Source organism: Pseudorasbora parva, chromosome 23, assembly GCF_024679245.1.
Source record: "Pseudorasbora parva isolate DD20220531a chromosome 23, ASM2467924v1, whole genome shotgun sequence".
Lineage (NCBI taxonomy): Eukaryota > Metazoa > Chordata > Actinopteri > Cypriniformes > Gobionidae > Pseudorasbora > Pseudorasbora parva.
This window is the reverse complement of record NC_090194.1, coordinates 9,265,096-9,288,797: the sequence shown is the minus strand read 5'-3', so window position 1 is coordinate 9,288,797 and position 23,702 is coordinate 9,265,096. Positions and strand designations below refer to the sequence as shown.

The 23,702-nt window shown below is 37.8% G+C and overlaps 1 protein-coding gene across 7 annotated transcripts in view; it reads right to left on the bottom strand.

Annotated features, from left to right (window-relative positions):
* cadm2a (cell adhesion molecule 2a) overlaps positions 1-23,702 on the bottom strand; it is a 604,121-nt gene that overhangs the window by 134,680 nt on the left and 445,739 nt on the right. For 3 of the 7 annotated variants that reach the window (XM_067434027.1, XM_067434029.1, XM_067434031.1), the window contains exon 3: positions 2,676-2,702. The exons of the other annotated variants lie outside the window; for them this stretch is intronic. In XM_067434027.1, coding sequence (XP_067290128.1) covers positions 2,676-2,702 — 27 coding nt within the window. The remainder of the gene's footprint in view (positions 1-2,675; positions 2,703-23,702) is intronic. 7 annotated transcript variants of the gene reach the window in all.

Here is a 23,702-nt window from a genome sequence, read left to right as displayed (position 1 = left end):
GCTGTAAAACACAGGGTCAGTTTAATGCTCAGCATACAGTAAACATCTAAGATGAAATGCCTTGGATTTTGATACAGGCACAGGCTTGTCAATGGTTTCTTTGATGACAAATCACTTTTCTGCACGCATTTAAACTTTTAGCATCAGCTAGAAAGCATCTATTTAAGTAATATATACATTTAGGTAGGGCAGATTTTGTGTCTTAGCGATAGTTTGATAACCATTTTGTAAGCTTCATATTCTGATTGCTCATCAGTATATTCAAATAACACATCAGACACACTTTTGACAGAATTCTAATGATCGTGCATTAGCTGTCGCTCTAATGATGATTGACATACTTTATTACACAACAAATGAATAGAATCCCATCTTAGAATTGCCTTAATGTAGCATTTATTCCATCCCAAAGTTGTTGTAAAATATATTCACCACAGATTTTGATTCGTGGGGTGCTGTGGAGCAGGGGAGGGCTCCGAGACCAGCTGCCACACTTCTGTGTCGAGTGTACGCCGTAGCTGTGTGTTGCATGTGTAGCCTATGATGTACCCTGATGTGCACCTCTCCAAAAACGTAACAATGCGTCAATTCTATGCGGACCGCAAGCGCTGTGATTGGTCTGTCAGACCCCCTCCCTCAGGGTACACCGCGGACATGGACTCAGAAGTATACATGAAAATTGCTGCGTAGCCTAAGGTGTAGAGGCTACGTGACAGGTCCGACGCAGAAGTATAAATCAACTTTTAGTATCACAAATACATGCATGCCGAATAAATGCCAGCCAAATCCAATCCTGGTCACTTTACGACTTAAAATAATCTTGAAAATGCTGATAACATTTACAATTTATTATTAATGTATTGTATATAAAGGCCTATGTTTGGATCAATATTTGATTTGGGCTCTGCCACCTGCCCATACAGACGAACCGTGGCTGAATGAAAACAAACAAAACATTTTTACATGCACAGTTTTGGACATTCTCAATGTATTTCGAATTGTATGCAAATACCGACAAAATTTCGCCAAAATAAATAAAAAATAAATAAAAACTGTAAATTTCCTTCTGTGCCAGTTCCCACCTTTCCTTCTGTGTCAGTGGTTTACCTATATATGATTTGGCTCTTGTGAATGCGTTTGTTGTAGGACCACTATCATCAAAGATGGTCCACAATAAGGATTCAGTTTGGATTGGTGCTATGGTTCTGTTCTGGGCAAGAACTACCTCCACGCAGCTTAACACACGCACGCACGCACGCACGCACGCACGCACGCACACACACAGTTTGTGTACAACATAGTTTGTAAAAAACAAGGTCAAAAATGAAATGACCTCCTGGTGATTTAGTGGTACTTCACCAGTTCTTTGGGATGACTGAGGTGCTATATAGAACCGTAACCATATACAGAACCTGTTGAGCCCCTGTATGGTTCTTCAGCGGTTCTTTGGGGTGGTAAAGGTGCTATAAAGCACCACTGCCGTACAAACAACCTTTCAAGCCCCTTTAAAGGTTCTTTACATGCCAAAGAACTACTGTTGCTGCTTAGCACCATTATTGAGGAAGAAATAAAATGCGATATGGCACCTCTTATGATTACAAGCCAAGAACCACTGAGTATGTGGATAAGAGCAGGGAAAGCAACGATAACTCCCCTTAGGATAAACAGAAAAGAACCAAAATAAATGTATTGCAGATGTCATTAATGTACTACATAATTCAACAAAAGTGAGTCTGATTAAAAGAGGAATATCAGAAGGCCAAGACCTGACTGGACGAGAGGAGCTGGGGATGGAGGAGGGAAATTAGCTCCTGATTAACATGATAAAGCTACTGATAATACTGAATGGACCTTATATATAGGTGCTGTGATGGGCATTGTTTTCCTATAGGTAGACGTGAATCAGCGGAAAGTTGACGCTACACTTGATTTATGCAACAGTTGAATTAGAGGTTAATATTGAGTAACTTCCATTTTAGACACACTATTGTCATTTCCTTTTTTGCTCTGCCAAACAGTCACAAAAGAACCACATCTCTGAGTAACAAACGGTAGTGGTATTGTGAATGAATCTGTTAAATGAGCATTTCAATGATATATGAATGACTGAACTGAATGTTTCACTTTTGTTCGCTTTTGAACAAACAGGTTGAATGAATGATTCAATGACTCGCTTGTATGAATGAATCAGTGTTGTGAATGAATGATTCAGTGACTCACTCATAAAGACAGTCATTTAACAGTGTAACCTGCAGAGAGAGTCACTGAAAAACATGTCTGTCAGGAACAATCACAGACAAACCGATTGATACAACGAAAATGAAATGGTCATATTATGTTTTAGAGTCATTTCACACTAAGGTTAGCCATGCTACAGGTCACTACATGCGACTAAGCTCTGTGGAGTGTTGAAGTTTCCTGTTAGTTGGAAAAAATGACAAGGAAGAAAGGATAGCAAAGGAAGGAAAGAAAAGCAAGGGAAGGAGTGGTTTGAGGAGGGCTAGGGTAGAGAGGGGTAGTAAATAGCAAAAATAATGGGCGCGTGGAAAGGAACAGGACGGTGGAACTGCCTGCCTGGCTCATAGCAGTGATAAGGCGGCTATCTCTGTTCAGCTTATTGAGAATGGTGTCTCCCCATTTATCAAACAGCAGGGAAGATGGAGGATCCAACTCACCTCTCACTTTGTTTTTCGTTGCCGCCACTGGAATCGCAGAGCGTGATGGGGAGGAGAAGGATGGAGAGGATGGAGGGAAGGAAGGAAGAAAGGAAGACAGGGAAGGACAGACAGGTTCGGAAGGAGAGGAAGAGAAGGGCAGGAGGAGAAAACATTCGATTAGAACAGGCCAGTTTCAAGAGGGTGTAAAATGTGTCAAACTAGCATACTGATCATCCTGTTGCGGAAATCTCATTCATATCTGTCTGATTCACAACAATGAGCCACTTGAACCAAAAAAACATTCAAGAATGCTTGCCATTTGCAAACACTATCCACTACGGACTACAGAGGCTCAGGATACACTCCCGGCAATATTCAGCTGCACATACAGGCCAGTGCTATTATACCAAACATACACAGCTCACCTAATACCACTGACATGTCTTTAACAAGTGTTGTTACATAACCGCATATTTACAACTTCCTGTTACACTCATGTGTGACTCATATCACATCATTTTTCTTGATGCTGAATGTCAAAAATACAATCCATCTAAAAAAATTGAAAATTGAAACAAATATTTCTCTTCTTGACGTGTAGAAATTGTAACGAGTATTTTTTAAAAAATCAATAACATCCAAATATACAAATTATATTATATAGAATACATAATTCTTAAATACCTCGAATATTGCTAATCTTTCAGCTTGTTTTTCTAAATCTTTCAAATAAAAAACATTATTATTATTATTATTATTATTAATAATAATAAAAAAATATATAATACATACTAATCTTCTGGTGTATGTATTAAAATATAGCATTCATTGTAAAATCATGCAATCCAAAATAGTATTGCATAGCTAAATATAATGTTTATTGCAATTACTGCACTTAAGCTAAATATTAGTAATTGTAATAAGTTAATTAAATTTTGTAATTAAATTCAACAGATTTTGTCAAACTTATGATTGCTGTATAATTTTAATTGTTAAACACAGGTTAGAATGTCAAGACCTCTGAGGAAGGACAGGTCAAAACATCAATTTTAAAGGCAGATGCAGACAATCATGATCTAACATGCAATTTTTCTCACAAAAACAAGAAACAAGAACAGTTTTCATCTAACCTTTTTTTCTTTCTTTCATGGAATACAAATAGTACAGTATTCGTGGAAAACCTGCTTTTGTAAAACTAAGACTGACAGTGCTATGAGCACAAGAAAAATATTGGATTGTTTTGCGGAATCCGTGTCAGCCTGTCTCAGACGAGCAGAGCCACAATCCTCGGTTATGTTATTGCTTGGTGAATGGCTATTGATCAGACCAAAGAGCTCTCTGCTACAGACTCCCAATTAGCCAGACACAACAAGCTGTCCGTGCCCGCTGAATGACTGAACAAACAAACCCTCCTAATTCTGCCCATCTTCTGACATGTTTGTGCACCAGAAGCATCCACTCAAACAAAGCTATCCATTTATATACCATCAAGCCTGAGTGCTTATAATGCTCAATTATTGAGTACAACACAATAACACAACGCAATACTATAGACTGAAGCCGGAAAATGGCTCCTAAATGTTTCAAATGACACTTTCCACCGAAAACAAGCGCACAATGACAAAGCACCTGGCAGCGTGGAGCATTTCTATACATCCAGTACGTGTTTCTATGAACCTGACAGACAGTCTAGTGGGGTTAGGGGTCTTTCTGATAATTGTTGCAATCAGGAGGGAAGTGAGCACTCTTTGAAATTCGATTGGCATAGTTCAAAGACAGGGGGATGATGAGACTTGAACCCAAGTGTGTGTTAAACGTCTAAGAGGAAAGAAATCAAAAGGAGAAAAAAACTTCACAAATCTTTCAGCTTCGCCCTCTGAGCAGAATCTAGAGGTGTTTTGTCAAATTCACCTCACAGTGAACTGTGAATCATTTGTTAGTGCTCTGAATGCATAAACACATCAATTCGGTTTATTTGCTTACCAACAAACCCAAACTCTGGTCCCATAAATCAAATTTATCTTAAAGGTCCAGTAAGAGGATCTATTGACAGAAATGCAATATAATATACATAACTATATTTTCAGTGCTGTTTTAAGACCTTACATAATGAACCATTATGTTGTTGTTGTTGTTTTTTTTTTACCTTAGAATGAGCCGTACACCAATGGCCCCCTTACATTGAAGTCTGCATTTTGCGACACCATGTTTCTACAGTAGCCCTAAATGGACAAACTGCGTTTGGTCACTATGCTGTACAAACTCTTTTGTACGTAGTCTGGTTGTCCCTTGACTGCAAACACAGAGAAAAAGGCTCTCTCGCTATCAGATTAAACGGCTTGAACAGTTTAGCTATTAGTGAGCTTCTTCACTCCTCTTACCTTTTACTAACTACACTCTAAAAAAAGATGGTTATTTAAAAGTTCTTTACACGTAGTAACAGTTTTATTTAGTACCTATCGTCTTGAAGAACCCTTTATATGCTGAAATGGTATTCCCGCCTTTTTCTTTTTCAAATCTCTAACTGTCAAAGCCACTTCATTACTGATCTTTTGGAGCTCAGCTATACATATACAGGACTGTCAGACACTCTCAACAGGTAAATGATTTATTTTTTTAAATATCTATACATTTACCTTTCTTAAATTACACACACTTTAAAGATGTATGCAGCCTTTAAATGTGACTTCAGCATGATTTAGCCTCTAAAATGTGATGCTTCAATATTATATTTACACAATGTAAAAGTAGCAGCTCTTTCCAATATGTGTAAATAGTAATTACATGCAATTTATACTTTATTTTGACAGATATATACTATTTTCATCTTAGTATTGTTGTACATTAAAAGGATACAATAATAACGGAATGTAAATTATTATATCTATTAAACTTGGATGCCGCCTTAATGGGACAATAAAAGCCATCCCTACACTTACCCCTAACCCTACCCAAGAAATGCTTTTAGCTTTATTAAACATTTCGTTAGGAACTTTATTTCCACTTTTAGAAAATGTGATACATTTTTATTGAAAATACATGCCTTTCTGATGTGATATGTGATGGGAAAAGGGAGAAGAGTGAGCTCGGTAAAAGAGTAAAAGGCGGATTTGAACCTGTGTCGATCACGCCAAAACTAAGAGCCTTGAGACCTGCTTTACTGATAACGCCACTGAAGAAGTTTTTATATGAGCATCTTTTTTTTTCTTGTTTGGCACAAGCAGACACTTTGTTAGGTGGAGATAGTGCGAATAGCACTTGCCAACAAATTTGAATCATCTCAATTATACTATTTCATACAGTTGCTTACGCCCAACTGACAATTAGGTTTATCATGCAAACGCTTACATGCAAATACATTTTTGTACTAATCAAATCGTACAAAATTACCACATCGTAAAATAGTAACATTTTCTCATGCGATTGGCTTGCTTGTACACATCACAAAGGTAAAAAAAAAATGGAAGAGTTGGTTGGTTTCTGTTCTAAACTTGGAACTAACTCAAACTGTCATCAAAACTGAAAGAAGTAGCGAAGAAATTATAGCATTGCCCTCAATATGGAGATTTGCTGAGTGCCTTCTACCTAAATCTCTGGTGGAATTTGAGACATTTCAAGGCTTGGTCGATATTGTCGGAAAGTTTTGACTGACAGTGACAAAGCAGCATCCTCTAGGGATGCATTACCTTAAGTCTGGTTGGGTTGTGTAGGAGTGGAATAGGAAGAAGTGCAAAGAGAAGAGACAGCGCCACCAGTCTCCTTCAGCCAAAAAAGGTGCCATTTTGAAAATTCTGGACATCCGTTAATAATTCAACACACCTGCATTATTGATGCAGGGAAAAGCTCAGATCATAAGGGTCAAGATCATTGGTACAATGCTTGACAACTTGTGGTTGAACAAATCTAACTCGTGCACGACATACTACACCAAATACGGAACAGCATCCACACACACACACACACACACACACACATGAAGGATGTCCTGGCTGTAGGGCTAGTTTGTGTGCGGATGATTTATCCACACAGTTGTGAGCCCTAAACTTTTGTTTCAGTGGGAAAGACCTCCCGCTGAATCCAAGCAGTAAATTCTGCTGTCTGTAATACCATTGATTGATTGAACAACAGGAGGAGAAACAAATGGACGCTGAAGAAATCGCTCACCATTGGTGGACTACAGAACTGAACTCATTCCTTAGACGTTCCAGAACATTCCTTAGAGGAAGTTCAAATTTGTGTGGGGATTAGAGGTATCTTTTTTTGGACTACTGATCATTTAAAGAAATCTGTATTATCATTTTGCAGCCATTTTTTTATGGAGCAGACTGAGAAAAGGGAAGTAAAAAAGGTGATAGAAATGATGTGCTTGACCTTTCATTTGTTCACTAACTTATGCAATGTCAGATCTGTAGACCACACAAATCTGTTAAGTGCTGTGTACTTAAAATTGTTATATTTTTTAGCAAATGCTAAGTGTTTACAATCTTATTTACTCATACATGTACACATTTAGTGTAGTGTATACATAAAATGTAGCGTTTTAAGGTTTGTTCTCCTGATTTTTAGTTTAATTTGTTGGGTTAAGTCATATAATAGGCAACTGGGTGACATAATCTCTCTGTCACTATTTCCTATATGAATAATCTATTTCAATACAGTATCTTTTTCCTTCAGGCCCTTTAAATATTTAAAGCGAGGTCCTTTACCAACGTCATGCCACATGCGGTGAAAATCACAAGCAGAAGTCGGTGCTCTGCTCCTTTCAAGCGCTTGAGCGGTGGCAGCGTGGCAATAGATCCTGATTGCTAATACCCTGTTTGTGCTGTTTCAGAATGGTAATTTGGCAATTTAGCGTAGCCGCAAGCACTCGCCGCGCTATAGCGCCCCGGTGAGAGGGAGAAATAAATAGCATAAAATCAAATGAAATAACATGAAATAAAATCAGGAAGATCCAGCGTTTAGGGCTCATTACTTCTCCACTCCTGCAGAGGATTCTAGTGAACCTAAATGAGGCAAAATAAAATCAGCATCCCTTACACACACACACACACACACACACACACACACACACACACACACACCACACGCGCACACACGCACACACACACACACGCGCACACACACACATTAAAGATCCTCCATTCTACCCAGAGTGAGAATATGAGCTGATATCAGTCACAAGACTAACTGGTACAGCCATGAGTGACATCAACTGACAAACACAGGATGCATATACTTTGTTTTTCCAAAAGAAGAAAATATAAGAACACATTTATTTTTGCATTTGAAAATGTAAAAAAAAAAAAAAAAAAGGGCATCAGCTTCATCAGTTTTTTTTGTATACCCCAAATATGATCTGTCTTCCTCTAATGACCTTAAATACAAGCAAAATAAATATACCTGTGTGTGTGTGTGTGTGTGTGTGTGTGTGTGTGTGTGTATGTGTATATATGTACACACATACATACATACAGTCACACCAAAAATTATTTTACTAGTGGGAAACTACACTGTAAAAAATATTGTTGATTTAACTTAAAAAAGTAAGTAACCTGGTTGCCTTAAGTTTATTAAAGTTAAAGACTTGAGTTGATACAATGAAGGAAATTGGTTTAATAAATATTATTGTGTCTGAACCACATAAAAACTATGATAAATCATGAAAATAGCACAATTTGGCTGTGTCATCAAAAATACAACACACAATTACCCAATATGCTTACAATTTTTTTTAATAATATTTGGATAAAGGTTGTCGGTTCTCAAAAATGTTCATTGTATAAACTCAAAATGTGTAATTTCAATGAACTAAAAATTAAGGCAACCAGGTAACTTATTTTTTAAATATTTTTTCTAGTGTATAGTTCATTTATGTAAGTGATGATAGCAAAATAAGGCAAACTGTGACATATTTTACCCACAAATTCTTCATACAGTGGACTACCAGTAAAATGGATAAAAATTTGTGACCAAAATAATTCAGACACTTTGACGTGACCATGTTTTGCTTAAGCGTTTTTTCTTTAGTATTGTAAGACACAAAAGAAACTTTTAAAAACTGAAAAAATGACAATGCATATGCTTCATGTCCTAAATATTGATATGCTACAGTGATAAAGAAGCATTTGATATGACGGATTCTCTTTCATTCACTCTCTCTCACACACAAATCTGATTTCCTTTGGTTCCATTCTGTTTGTAGTTGCATCTTCAGTACCATTCTCCTTTTATCCTTCCCTCTCTCACACACACTTCCTCTTTCCATATTTCATGCTCATAATCAAAAGAGATAAGTGCCTGACACATACAGAGTGTGATTTAGATCCAGGTTAATCCCAGTCACACACTTAAGATGTTATAAATGTCACACAAGGGCTTCTTAAGAATGGCAGAGCTTTCATTCGACCGTTTCATTTAAACGCATTCAAATGACACGCTTACTGTACCTAAATGAGATCTTGTTTGAATCGTCCACCATCCATGTGAAGGAGAAAAGTTCTTTGTGACCTTGGACCACAAAACCAGCCGGTGCATGGTTATATTTGTGGCAGTAGCCAACAAAAATCATATTAAGCTCACGTCAAAAAAATGGTCCAGGCCCTTCATAGATATGACACATTTAAATTATGTTCACTTTACTCAAACATGTCTAATTTTGATACAATTTAATTTAATTGTGTTCAGTAAACCTAATATATTTAAAACTGAAGTTTACTTCACTTTTGCTACATTTGTGTTAAAACTACATTAAATATTTGTGTTACATAACTAACTGGGCAGTGGATCAGTAGTTCCCAGCATGCTTTGGAAGGGACTACATTATGAGAGTAAATTTAGGGATTAAATGATTTTTATGATTTTGGGCTACACATATTTATTTGATGGAAAACCTGCCCTCAATTAAATTGAGTTTGTCCAATGAGTTATTTTTTTGATCCAAACAAACCATACATCATTGGAAATCCTATTTAGCTTTCAGATGATAAATCTACATAATAATAATAATAAAAAACCTTATGACTGGTTTTGTGGTCCAGGGTCAGAGTTGAATTCCCATATACAATTACTTGAACCAGTTGTTGCATCATGCTAACATGACAAATATTTCTTTAAGAAATCTGCTTAATTCTTTCCCCACCAGCATTTAAAAAACATTTTCAAATTTTTTTAATAGCCCATAGAATATTTTATGTTATGAATATCCGAGCATGCAATATATCAAAAGAAAGAGCTGACTCTCTAAAATGCTTTTTGGAAAACATTTTATTCTAGCTTCATGCATTCCTTTTTTATTAACACTTGAATATGGGTCAATTTCATAAAAAAAGCAACATTTGGAACAAAAAGCTGCCTGAGAAAATCACGTTTTTGTGAAAGACTGTGTCCAGATCAGATTCAGAGCGATGATCAAACACAGATGGGATAGATCGAGTCCATCAACACCCCTAATGCTTACACAGTCCTGCAGCTCATCCTGGGTCCTCATTTCATTCAGTAAGATTTTTAGTTTTGATGATCACGTTACATATGCATTTTACATATGCATCTGCTTACATACGACATTACATTGCATATCTTCCTCATGTGTGTTTTGATTAGTAGAGTCTGTACTCATTCAGAAGAATAGCATCCCGTCTAACAGTGAAAACGCGGAAACACCGGAAATTCTGTGTTTGGCAGTGAAAAAATTAAAGAATACCATTAGGACTTAAATTAGCAAGAAACTACTCTCCAAGTGAGATACAGCATTGTATTTATTTCTATTTTTTGCTCTTTTTTATTTATTCATAAACTCTTCAACATTTCCTAATTGTGTTTTTGCAAATGGTTTAACAAACCCAACAACAACTTTATTAAAATGATGTTCTGCAGTTTCATTAATGCAATAGTTCACCCAAACACATAATATACGAAAAATGATACGAGAAATTATAAAATACAAGTTCTTTTCCCCCATTCCATTCAATAGAAGTCATCTTTCAAAATATGATCCGCAGAAGAAAGAGCGTAACCCTGCTTTGAACGACATTATGATGAATAAATGAAGACAGAACTTTCATTTTTGGCTGAACTATTCCTTTAATGGCTGTTAATATCCTTTTCAGAGTGACTGTTTGTAAAAGAAAACCTTGCAGGAGGTATCGAATGAAATTATTAATACAATAGGCCAGCTAAATTATAAATGATTTCCTGGAAAATGCTTCTGGCACTTTGATTCAGTTTTATTGCAATATATTTGCAGTAGGTGCCATTGGTTAAACAATGCATGTGTTATGCATAATTCCATTCAAAAACGAACATATTTTGCCACATGGAGCAGCAATTAACATAATTGGACACAAATAAAACTAATTGGATGTGAGCAGGTTGATTCTGTAACAAACACCCCACACAGCGAACCCATATTCTGGCACCATCCCTGCCTTCCGCCCACCTGGGACGGCGGATTTACTAGTACGGCAACAGAATTCCTCAAATATTCTCATTTTTCATCAAACCTTTATCAAGTTCATACATTTTAATTCAGTACATGTGACCTCTTTGAATATATAAACCCCTACAGGTAATGATATACACACATTCTGAGTCAGCTGCTATGATAAGAGAGCAATATTAATCACTACAACCTAGCTGGGGATTCATGTACATTTTGCTCACGGGCTGCCACAAAAATTAAAATTAAAATAAAAAAAACAAACAGAGAACCTCTTGAAACCCAATTAGTCATTTTGTCAATGACATGTGTATAGCAGAACAAAAATCTTCCAGTTAGCATATTTTCACTCGGTTACATGTAAAAGGAAGCCTGTGCCTTAAATCTACACTCATTTGACCTCAAATCAAGAGTCAAATGATGATTTTCATTGGTATGTTAGCATGTTAGCAAGGGCCTGAATGATAAGGTAAACACTTGATACGTGAAGAAAACAAATTAGATCAAGTGCAAGCCCATAAACAGGACTGGAAATTATTTCATCTGGGTATTTTCATGTTCCTCGCTACTAACCCATGAGTCATTGCTTGATAGGCAAACAGTGACCATCTTTATGCAAATGAGCTAATAAATCTAATCACGCCCACTCAAACTAGCTTTTTCAGAGTCATCTTTATTACATCTCGTCGATTCTACCTTGTTGTCTCACATTACAAAGAGGCACTGTTGTGTTTGTTTTTCATTTAATCGGGAATATTTGATTTACCCTCCTTAAAGTGATTATGCCAGAATTCTTCGGCACCAACCTGCTCATCATTTAAATAAACAAAAAGGCCCAGCTGAGCCGTAAACGCAATCACCTGCGCACACAATACGTGACTGTGGGTGCTAGTATGCAAATAGTTTTCTGGATGAGCAAGAAAAGTTTACTTTGACCTTACAAATAAATTGTATTCAAAACCAGAGACTTGATTTGAGGTGAACAGACGGATCGGATTCAAATCAAACCTCACTAACCATCGAAAGGCCAACTAAGAGCGACTGTGGCTTAATGGTTGACCTTTTAAACGAGAGCACCTCTACTCTCTCGGATATAGACCCCTGAAGTTGTGCTGTGGTACCTGGCACCAAGATGTTAGCAGCAGATCCTTTAAGTCCTGTAAATCGCGAGGTGCATGGGCACCCTGACTGGCACCCCGTATGCAACAAACTGCAATGCACTATGTATTCTGACACCTTTACAAAACCAGTATTAACTCCCTGAGCAGTAACTTGTCTGTTTGATCGGACCACACAGTCCTCACGTGCATCAATGAGCCTTGGCCACCCATGACCCTGTTGTCAGTTCACCGCTGTTCCTTCCTTGGACCACATTTGATAGATACTGACCACTGCAGACCGGGAACACCCCACAAGAGTGGCAGTTTTGGAGATGCTCTGTTTAAAATGAACAAAAAGGCCCAGCTGAGCTGTAAAAGCAATCACCTCTGTTCACAATAAGTATGCGCTAGTAAGCATAGTTTCATGGATGAACAAAATTTTTTTTATTTTGACCTTACAAATAAATGATATTCAAAACCAGAGACTTGATTTGAGGTGAACAGACGGATCGGATTCAAATCAAACCTCATTAACCATCAAAAGGCCAACTAAGAGCGACTGTGGCTTAACGGTTGACTTTGTAAGTGAGAGCACCTCTACTCTCTCGGATTTGATCAGTATGCTGGGAAAGGTCATGTCTGCAAAGTATGAGAATTTAAACATTTCTCTCTTTTTCCTCAAATCAGTCTAAATCAAGAAGATAAAGAATCTGTTAGTGGGAGCATTCATCTTAATGGTAGTCGCTTGACGAGTCCTCGCTCGATAGACTTCATCTGAGCCTTACGGGCATGAAAGCACCTTTGAGATTAAGTTTCAAACGGAAAAAAAAGGAAATATTTCCAGTCCATTTCTTTTTTCAACAATTTTGTGATTTGAAAAATGGAATGTCAGAGTGAATCAGGAAGCAAATGCTCGTTCAAACGCAAGACTATAAGAAACAAGAAGTAAAACCGCTCTGGTTTGTCTAAACAAATTATCACAGAGACCTTCCTCTTTGTGATACAGAAACTTAAACCAAAGTCACACTTTGAAATGTGTGATGTCTTTTATTCATGTGTAAATGTAGACTGAACATTATGCAACTATACCTGTGCATGGCTCAAAATAACATTCTATTTTTGTCCAGTGGCCCCACCATAAAATAATCAATTTTTAAATGAAATATTTTTAATATACAACGATGTATTTTTATGTACTCTACTGTTCAAAATATTGGGGCCAGTAAGACTTTAAAATGTTTTTGAAATGCGAAAATGCTACATTTGTTTGATCAAAATACCGTAAAAACAGTGTGAAGTATAACTACAATTTAAAATAATATCTATTTTAAAAAGTAATATGTCGCAGAAACTAAATGCTTTACCTTTTAATAGCCGATACCTAGAGCGCATCGGCTGATGACATGCATCTAAATCAGAGGTGACAAATAAGAAACACCATGGCAGGCATACATTTAAATGTATGCCAAAGTATTTTTTTGATATATATAATATAATAAATATTAGTAGCCTATTATAAATAAAATATTAGTAGTATATCATTAAAATAAATGGATTTAGGTCTGGTTAATGTGAGGGCCAGTCAATGACATCAATCCTTTGTCATCTAAAAACTGCCTACACACTCCAGCCCCATGAGGCCGGGCATTATCATGCACCAGGTGGAACCCAGAGCCCATTGCACCAGCATAAGGTCTGACAACGGCTCTAAGCATTTCATCCAGGTACCTAACAGCAGTAAGGGAACCATTGGGTCTTCCATGAAGAGAATGTGACTTCCTAAATATGGTGTTCTCCTGCAAATGCCATTCGAGCTGCATGGTGCAGATCCTCACTTCACCCTCATGACAGTTTGGTCAGAAACATGTACACCAGTAGCCTGCTGGAGGTCATTTTGTGGGGCTCTGGCAGTGCTCCTGTTCCTCCTCGCACAAAGGAGCAGATACCGGTCCTGCTGCTGGGTTGTTGTCCTTCTACATTCCTGTCCAGCTCTACTCATCTAACAGCCTGTCTCCCGCATATCCTCCATGCTCTTGAAACTGTGCTGGGAGACAACACTAAACGTCCTTGCGATGGCACATATGGGTGTGCCATCCTGGAGAAGCAGGACTGCCTGTGCAAACCTATTGGATTGTAGGTACTACCTCACACTACAAACAGTGACAAGGACCCTAACAAAACAACAAACCTAAAGACCAATCAGTCAGGAAGGATAAAGAGAGAACAATTGTCTATGGACACCACCTCCAAAACCATTCCTATGTTGGGAATTTGCACCAAAGCAAGCGAAACAGATTGACAATCACTTATGCTTTTGAAATCCCTGAAGAACTGACTTGGTGATACTATGATGATTAAGTGTTCCCCTAAAATTTTTGAGCTGTAAAAATATTTTTTAATAAGCAGAAATTTTATGAAAGTCTAGATAGTCAAATATATTCCAAATAATTAATGAGAGCCTGTAAACAGATGAAGCTTAAATATAAAAGAGATTCCGGAACCTTTCTACTCAAGAAAAATGACAAGTAATATTTCTGGCTCAACAAACAACCAATACAACACACACTCGCACCCTTTTCCCAAACACAAATTCGAGTCAATATGCAACAATTCATCCCGAGGTCACAATGCACAAATGCCTCAACCCTTCACACATTCTGTCACATTTCTCTTAAGAGTGGAAAGGATATGATCTTTAAATATTCTCCCCGTCTCCCCAGGCCTTGTTTCACACAGCGGTTCAGTAAAACCCCAGACCCCCTACAGTGACTGGTGCAGCCGGCAGCTCTATAAAACACTGACACTTTGGACATTAAAAAAATCCCTTATGTGCTGGTGTTACATTTTCCAATTTCCAGTAAGCTGAAGGATACAGAAATCATGAATCTTTCAAATGAGTGGAGTCAAACAGGTACTGCTAAGAATGACAGACAGCTGGGCCATGCCCATTACTCAACCACATTTTTTTTCTTCACGCATTTCTTCAAATGAATAGTTTAGAGCGAGCTTGTATCTTGTGATTGATGGATGGAGGGGGAAAAATTGTTTCCACAGACATGAGAAAGCAGCATATACAGAGGCCCGTTGACTATAAAATATAATTTTCTTCACATCAAGAATAGGAGAGAACTTCAGACACAATCAAAGAGTAACAAAAAAAGAAGGACTGAAAAGAAAGGGTTACTAATAACTCAAAGAGAGGCTCAGAATGAACCTGTTCAAAAAGGAGATATTTAATGTAGCTATATTGTTTTTTTTAATTATTGTTATTATATTGTATGCTTTTGAAAAGGTTAAAAAATGGCATGAGGGTAAATTTTTTAAGTTTCTGTAAATATTGAAAAAAACTTGGTACATATTGAATGCGAGTAATAGAAAAGAGGAAGTGAGGCATATTCATCTCTTTGGATCTAAAGAGGAACGGAAGACCGAATGAAAACACAGACCATACAGAGCAAATGTCAGACTGTCAATATTTCATAACAAGACCTGGCCTCTCATTTTAAGGCCACTTTTATTTCTTTTCAGTGTCACTTTGTGGAAACTCGCTAACAAAGACTTCTGAGCGCAGTTTTGAAGTTTGACGACTCCTGAGGGAAGGCTCTTCATCAATGACCGCTGAAATCGATGCCGATAGAGCAGCCATACGACTGTGTCGCTTTTCTATAATGAGGATAGCGTAAAGCCCACAAAGGGAAACACAAAGAAGGAGAGGAGATGGTCTGTCGCAGAAGGGAGGTGTTTTCTAAGAAACCTTCTTTTACCTACTGTGCATGTTACTGTGACTTTTCCCTTCCATAGGCCTTGCTTTTACCATAAGAAATTGTGGTGTTTGAACAAATCAGCATGTTTTGGTGACTCTCCGGGGTGTTTTGTCAAAAGAGGGATGAAGGGGAAGTTTATCCGCCCTCATCCACCCCGAGGCCTGCTTGTATAACTCGTCCATATTTCCCCTCCGCCCCGTCTATTATTCATTTACCACACACAAGCGCAGGCCCTCGTTCACGGCACGCAATCCACACACAGAATTCATAAATACATAAGGGGCCACTTGATAAAGCAATTTAGTGTGTGTCTGACAGCATAAAGACACCTGGGATTTGTGCATGAGGATGGAATCGAGGTCAGCAGAAACATCTTTCCAGTCATACTGTAACCACGCGCAGTGTCGCCGCGAAAACGGACCCCTCACATTGTGCATTATTCAAGACATTCTCAGTCTTTTACGATATAACATTAATCACAGCAGAGGCACGTTTTCAGGCCAGTCTTTGTGTGGTTACTTGCCGAACACTTCCTGAATTATCAGGCTGTTCTCCTTCCACCAAAACCACACATTGTGCCATTTCCGTTTTTTAACATTGCTTGATAATTCCATTGGTGCTGTTTTTACAGGTTTGATTACTTTATTCTTCTAAAATGCATAAAATAGCAAAAGGCCTGGTTAAAAACTTCTCTAGATGTGCACTACTTGGCGAATTACAGCAGGTGGGCTGGAAATGCTGTCGTACTGTGTTTTTGTGTAAGGGTGGGTGTCTGGAGGCAGCGCTGGGGGACTTTTAATAGTTTAAAGCAGATTAGACTCAGTCTAACACTTGAATCACTCTTTTTAGCCTGCAGCTTCAGTTACTGTAGTCTATGGGGCACTGCTGTTTCGCTGACATCTGATATTGCTTTCAACTATGTGCCTCTAATGAAGTTTGGCTGGAACAGCAGTACTGAGTCAGGCAGTCCAGCGAGGCGTCACTTTATGTCTAACACTAGTATTACTGGAATAAAAGACTTAAACATCAACGCTTAAATTATCTGCGTTTCTGCAGCAGCAACCCAGTACAGACAGTACAAATGATTGCTGGAAAAACATATTGCACCTTTGTGAAATATAATATTTTATTATATCAGACTTAAGATGAAGCTAAGCATCCCATAATAACACAACTCATAATAAAGAAGCTCATTTACTGTATTGCTTTTAACTCATTAACAACATGTTATTGGTTTGAGTGTTATTACCAGACATTTGCAAACAAATATTAATTATTTAATCAGCCCTTTAATATTCTTCAGCAAGAACACACACTGACCTTTTTGCTGACGTAAAAGGACACTTTGTTTATCAGTTTACCATCAGCTTTAACCGGTCTTCTTTACTAGATATGAGTTCTGCCCTCTTCAACCCATATACCCTCAAGAAACAGAGTTTTACATTTGCTGGATGTTAATTCTGTCATTAATTACTCACCCTCATGTCGTTCCAACCCATAAGACCTTTGTTCATCTTCAGAACACAAATGAAGATATTTTTGATGAAATCCAAGTGCTTTCTGACCCCACATAGACTGGCCCAGACAGGTAGTAAAGACATTGTTAAAATAGTCCATGTAACTCCAATGGTTTAACCTTAATGTTGTGAAGTGACAAATACTTTATTCAACAATTGTTTCTCTTCTATGTCAGTCTTTGACGCTGTTCACGTAGTAAACGCAGTGCCGCGCTTCTGGATTCTACATCAGTATGCCGGATCTGTATTGGTCAACACGGCGAACTGGCCAATACAGAGCCAGCATTCTGGCGTAGAACCCGGAAGTGTTATCGTCACTCCATAACATTAAGGCTGAACCACTGGAGTCACATGGTCTATTTTATCGATGTCTTTACTAAATTTCTGGCCCTTAAAACGTTGCAGTCTATTTGTGGTAAGAAAGGTTTGGATTTCATAAAAATAATAATAATTTGTGTACCTGAAGATGAAGAAGAAGAAGGTCGAACGACATGAGGGTGAGTAATTAATGACAGAATGTTTTATTTTTGGTTGAACTAACCCTTACTAAAAAACCTTACTAACCATACTAAAAAGCATGTTTCTTCAAAACATATAAAAGTGACTGTGCCAAAAAGTTATTTTATTGGTTCATGTTCATCTCTCAGCAATTCAGAAATTAATTCTTGGTAAGTAGCGCTTAATGACGAATGCTCTCACATTTGAAAACAACATACCCCATTTACCCTAAACCCAACCATGCTATTTTACCGTGTTTCCACACAGATCGTTTGTCGAAACGTGATTCATCTGACTCATAATATGAGCATTCCACATCGCAAGTGCAACGTTTTATCAGGCTGGCTACCAAGCAAGTTTATTATTTCAGATGCACTTAATGCACTACGCCAGAAGTGTTTTGAGGTGATAATAGCATTGCTCAAAGAAAATAAGTCTTAATTAATCGATAATCTGCCCCACAATCATAATGTGCGTGTTTTACAGCTTCTAGTGTTCATTTCAGCTGACTTGAGAAATTTCTGTGGCTTGAATATAGCCTATTGTACGTATAGGTATGTTTTTGGAGTTTTCCTTCACTTTTTAATTTGATAAAACCTGGGATAGATAATTAGCCACCAATATCTGGGGAACGAGGTTATGGCAACTGTTAACATTCACCGGTAAAACGCACTGATGTATGCGAGTTGGAAAATCTGTTTTGAGCCACACTAATCGAGACACAGAGATAAAGTAAACTAAAGCTGCGATGAGAGTTATTCAGAATAATTAATATAGGGAATAAAATGTGTCCCCTGCATTGAGTCCAAACAGAAGCCACAGCCGTAACATTGATGGATGGCTGCCTGCACCCTTGGCATTTCACATCAGCATAAAGCTCCCACATTACGCGTGCGCGGGGACCCGCCGGGACCGTGAGACTCCCTCTTGGGGCCCTGCTGAAGAGAGCCTGTCTCATCACTTATGTGAAACGCTCTCACCGGTTGTGTAAAAAGAATGGGAAATAAAGCTGAGGCCTAATCAAGGACCCTCATCAGTGGAGCCGGTGGCATTTTTCCTGCTTTCGCCAAACGAAACAAACTCAATTACCATTAGAAAGCTGCCCCTCTAATGCGGGCGAACAATGGCAGGAGCTTGATGGATCCACGCGGACCGTTAGCGTCTGCCTTCCTACACCAGTCACTCAAACTTCGGCGTGCGGGCCTTCTAATGGCCGCGATAACGGTGACTCATTACGATGTCATATCCTTCATGCCTGACTTCTTGTCAACCCAGACAAAGACCTGATACACGCTCCAGGATAGCAGCCAATCAAACTGTTGGAAAATAAGCAGGGGCCATTTTAAATTTCCTCTCTGTATAGACAGCGTTTGAGATTGACTGACAGTGAAAAACTGTGGGAAAGGACACTGAATGTATAATTCGGAATATATAACACTTCACCTTTTAGATTCAACATATTTCGTAGCCTTTTAGTACTGGACCATTTGTAGACAGTTGGTCTGTTGTGTACGTTCCTCTAATGTTTGGTTCATTGGACATAAAGTGAAGTCTTATGCAAATACTAGAGAAAAGGGGAAACTGCATTTGTGATAACTTTATATTTTCATGAAATAACCTCATTGGACCTAATTTTTAAGCCTACAAAGTTTATTTAAAATAAAAATAATATAATATAAATAAAAAAAGGTTGTAAAATATGATTACTATTTAAAATATATGTTTTGAGATTAAGTTTCTTCCTGTGATGGCAAAGCTGAATTAGTGTCGCATGAACCTTTCTAATCATTCTAACGTGCTGATTTGTTTTTATTATCAATGTTTAAAACAGATAATATTTTTGTGGAAACCATTATTTTTTCTTTTGTCAGGATTCTTTCATAAATAAAAAGTTTTACAGTTACTTTTGATCAATAAAATATGTTAAAAAATAAATTCTTAAAAATAAAATAAATAAATATTCTAACTCCAAATATTTCGAATGGTAGTGTAAACTACTGTATACTTTTGACGATTCAAAACTTTCAAAGAGTCAATTTAGCTGTCCATTACAAAAAGTTGTAATATAACATATATACAGTACACACTTCAGGAGCCCAAAATATAAAACTGAAATGAACTGTCCACATGATAATATTCTCTTATTGTTCATATGATTGAAATAAACTCATTCAGAAACAAAGCAGAGAAAAATATTACTATACTAATTCAAAATAAACTTTCTAAAAGATTGCATGCATGTTTGATAAATAAATAAATAATAGCTGTCAGGTTTTTATTAGGTCAAAGGAGGTTATTAAAAGTCAAAATAACAAATGTCTGGTCTATTAAAGCATAAATATTTAAACCATAAAGCTTTAATCAGACCAAAAACACTTGATTCTTATTTATATGAGGATACGATTTCAAAAGATATTCAGATGTTTTACTTTAAAATGGATTAATAGGATTTTTGACAGTATATCTCTTTAAGAAGACATATAACCCATATGAAGGTGATGACTGAAGCAAAGAGTGCCTTTTCCAGGAAGATTACCTTTAACGACTGGGAAGTGTAGAACAATGCTTTTCAGTGACATGCTAATTGTTGGGCCTGTCTTTTGCATACAAACATAATGGACCACAAAATGACTTCTGTCACGTCGCTTCAGTTGCTCCGACAATTAAAACCTCAGGTGGGAGAAATTGCTCTGAGAGACGAAGAGAAAGTCAACGACAGAGGAGGGAAAAGTTGTCTGACAGTTTAGCAACATAATAGTTTTAACTGGCTTGCCTGCTGAGTTTGGCTTTTCTGAATTTGCAGAACAAAGCAACCATGATGAAGCATCTTGACAGGCGGTAGTTAGAACCATCCTCTAACATAGAAGAATGTCTGACACTGTGTGCGTTCAATATCTGCTTGATTTAAATGAACCCATGAGTCACATGCAATTGAGCAATTGAATAAAAGAGAAATTAAGCATATTTTCATCCCCAAAATTATAATTTGAGTTAATCTGTCTTCTCTGCTTGATCATCTGACAATAGAATGAGAAGTTGTGAAGTTTTTTCCCCCTGATACTGATAGACAGAGAAAGTGTATGTGTGTACATTAGTGCTGTCAAATCTATATATACATTGACATACAATTACACAGTACACACACACATACAGTGGGGCAAAAAAGTATTTAGTCAGCCACTAATTGTGCTCCGAAAGTTCTCCGACTGAAAGATATGAGAGGCCTTTAATTTTCATAGGTACACTTCAACTATGTGAGACAGAATGAGAAAAAAAAAACAAAAAACATGAAAATCACATTGTCTGATTTTTAACGAATTTATTTGCAAATTATGATGGAAAATAGGGCTGTCATTTTTGAGAAAAAATCTAATTCGAACAGATATCAAATATCAAGCTATCTATTAGAATATATTAATATATCTACAAATATTTAGATTGTGCATGGAGCCCCAGATCGAAGGAGATTATTGCTCCCACAGGTGATTTCATGTCTTCATGATTTTCTTGAGACCTCTCATCTTTTTAAGTGGTATAAAGAACACCTTCACTGGACTCTAGAGAAGTGAAGATGTGTTCTATGCCATGACGAATCACCCTTCTTAGTCTGGCAATCCGATGGATGAGTCTGGGTTTGGCGGTTGCCAGGAGAAAAGTACTTGCCTGACTGCATTGTGCCAAGTGTAAAGTTTGGTTTAGGGGGGATTATTGGGCTTGTTTTTTTTTTATCAGGGGTAGGCCTTGGTCCCTTAGTTCCAGTGAAATTAACTCTTAATTTTTCAGCATACCAATACATTTTGGACAATTTTAATGCTCCCAACTTTGTGGACAGTTTGGGATGGCCCCTTTCTGTTCCAACACGACTGCACATCACCAGTGCACAAAAAAGGTCCATAAAGACATGGATGAGAGAGTTTGGTGTGGAGGAACTTGACTGGCCTGCACAGAGTCCTGACCTCAACCCGATAGAACACCTTATGAATTAGAGCAGGCTCTCTTGCCTCCCAACATCAGTGCCTGACCTCACAAATGCGCTTCTAGAAGAATGATCAACAAAATCCCATAAACAACACACCTAATAGGGCTGTCACTTTTTATTCGATATTCGAATATGCATTCGAACATGACGTGAAATATCCATAATCGAACTATAAAGTGCCATGTAGCGCAATTTTTTACAGTCGGGTGCGTTTACATGGAGCACTGTAATCGGTTTAAAAGTCCAATATGAATGAAAATGCTCCATATAAACACCTCAATCATAATAAAAATGCCCAAACTGAATGAAATTGTAATCGTTTTGAGATGGGTGGGATAAACCTTTCCATGAATCGATCAAACGAAACATTTCACCATGTAAACGACCTGACTGGATTACTTTTGAGTGTGCGTCCTCATATGACACAGCTAACGCCTTCACCACTGAAGAGCGCGCACCACGCTCACATGCACCAAGCATGCTGACAAGAGAGGAAAGAGGGACAAACTTTTTATTTCGTAAGAAATTATAAAGATAATGTTGGCAATCATAATAACACTGTCCCCTAAACCTACCCATGTAAGCAAACAATCAACTACTTCAACTGCGCCTGACATTAAATTGTATTTTCTCTGAGATGATTATTACACTTTACAACAAATAAATAGCTTTTATAAAACCGTATAAGTCCTGATGGCCGTTGAGAGTTGCTATCGCATCCGTAAACAAATTCCAGGTGCTGGAGAGGACGGCGTCAACATCTGATGCGGTAACGTTAGACAAACTGAAAACTGTGATGATTGCATAGTGGCTTTTTATATTGATTAAGTTGATAACCTGCTGTTTCAAACATTAAGTTAACCATTTATTTTCCCATACGGGCTGTGGCCTGAGTCCTGTTTATGACTGTCAGACTTTTAATGCATTTGTGATTGAATCTCCATTACGGCGGTGTTACCTGTAAAATTATAAAGCTCAAAGTTCAATGCCAAGCGAGATATTTTATTTAACAGAAGTTCCCTTTCAAAGCCTACAGCGAACGGCCGGTTTGGACTACAGCAGGAAGTGCAGGGATGTAATGACGTCACTAGAACCGTTTGTTGACTAACCCTCCGCCCACAAGAACACGCAAAATAGGGGGCGTGGTCTTTTTGCTCTCCCACGTGGAGAAGAGCGCGCATTCAGCGCTCATCTCCCCGTTATGGTAAGAGGCGGGACCTTTCCGGGCAACGTCCGCTAAGCTGCTGTCCAATCACAACACGGGAAGCGCTGGCCCAATCAGAACTCGTTACGTGTTTCTGAAGGAGGGACTTCATAGAACAAGGAAATCACAACCCGTTCTCACCCCCAAGGCGTCAAAATCCGAAGCATGGTCAAGTGCCTCCCGCGTCACAATGAAGACGCTAAAGGTGCCCCTGGGCGTCATTTTGCGACGTGCTGGGTGCTCCATTCATTTCAATGAGAAACCTTTGGCGTCATACACAGACGCATTTAATTATTTGCATTTATAAAAGCAGACATGATTTTATTAATATTTAAAGGCTACTTTTATATTTTGGAGCAACTAACTCCACTCCTACCCTAAACCTACCCATATCTAAACAATATAAAACACATAACAGGCAAATAAATGTACAGTCACAAGTATTTATTGCAAAAACTGACCAAAGCAGTATAAAAGTATTAACTCATGTTGCATTCCAAGTCTTCTGAAGTCATACGATATCTTCATGTGAAGAACAGAGTTGATCTT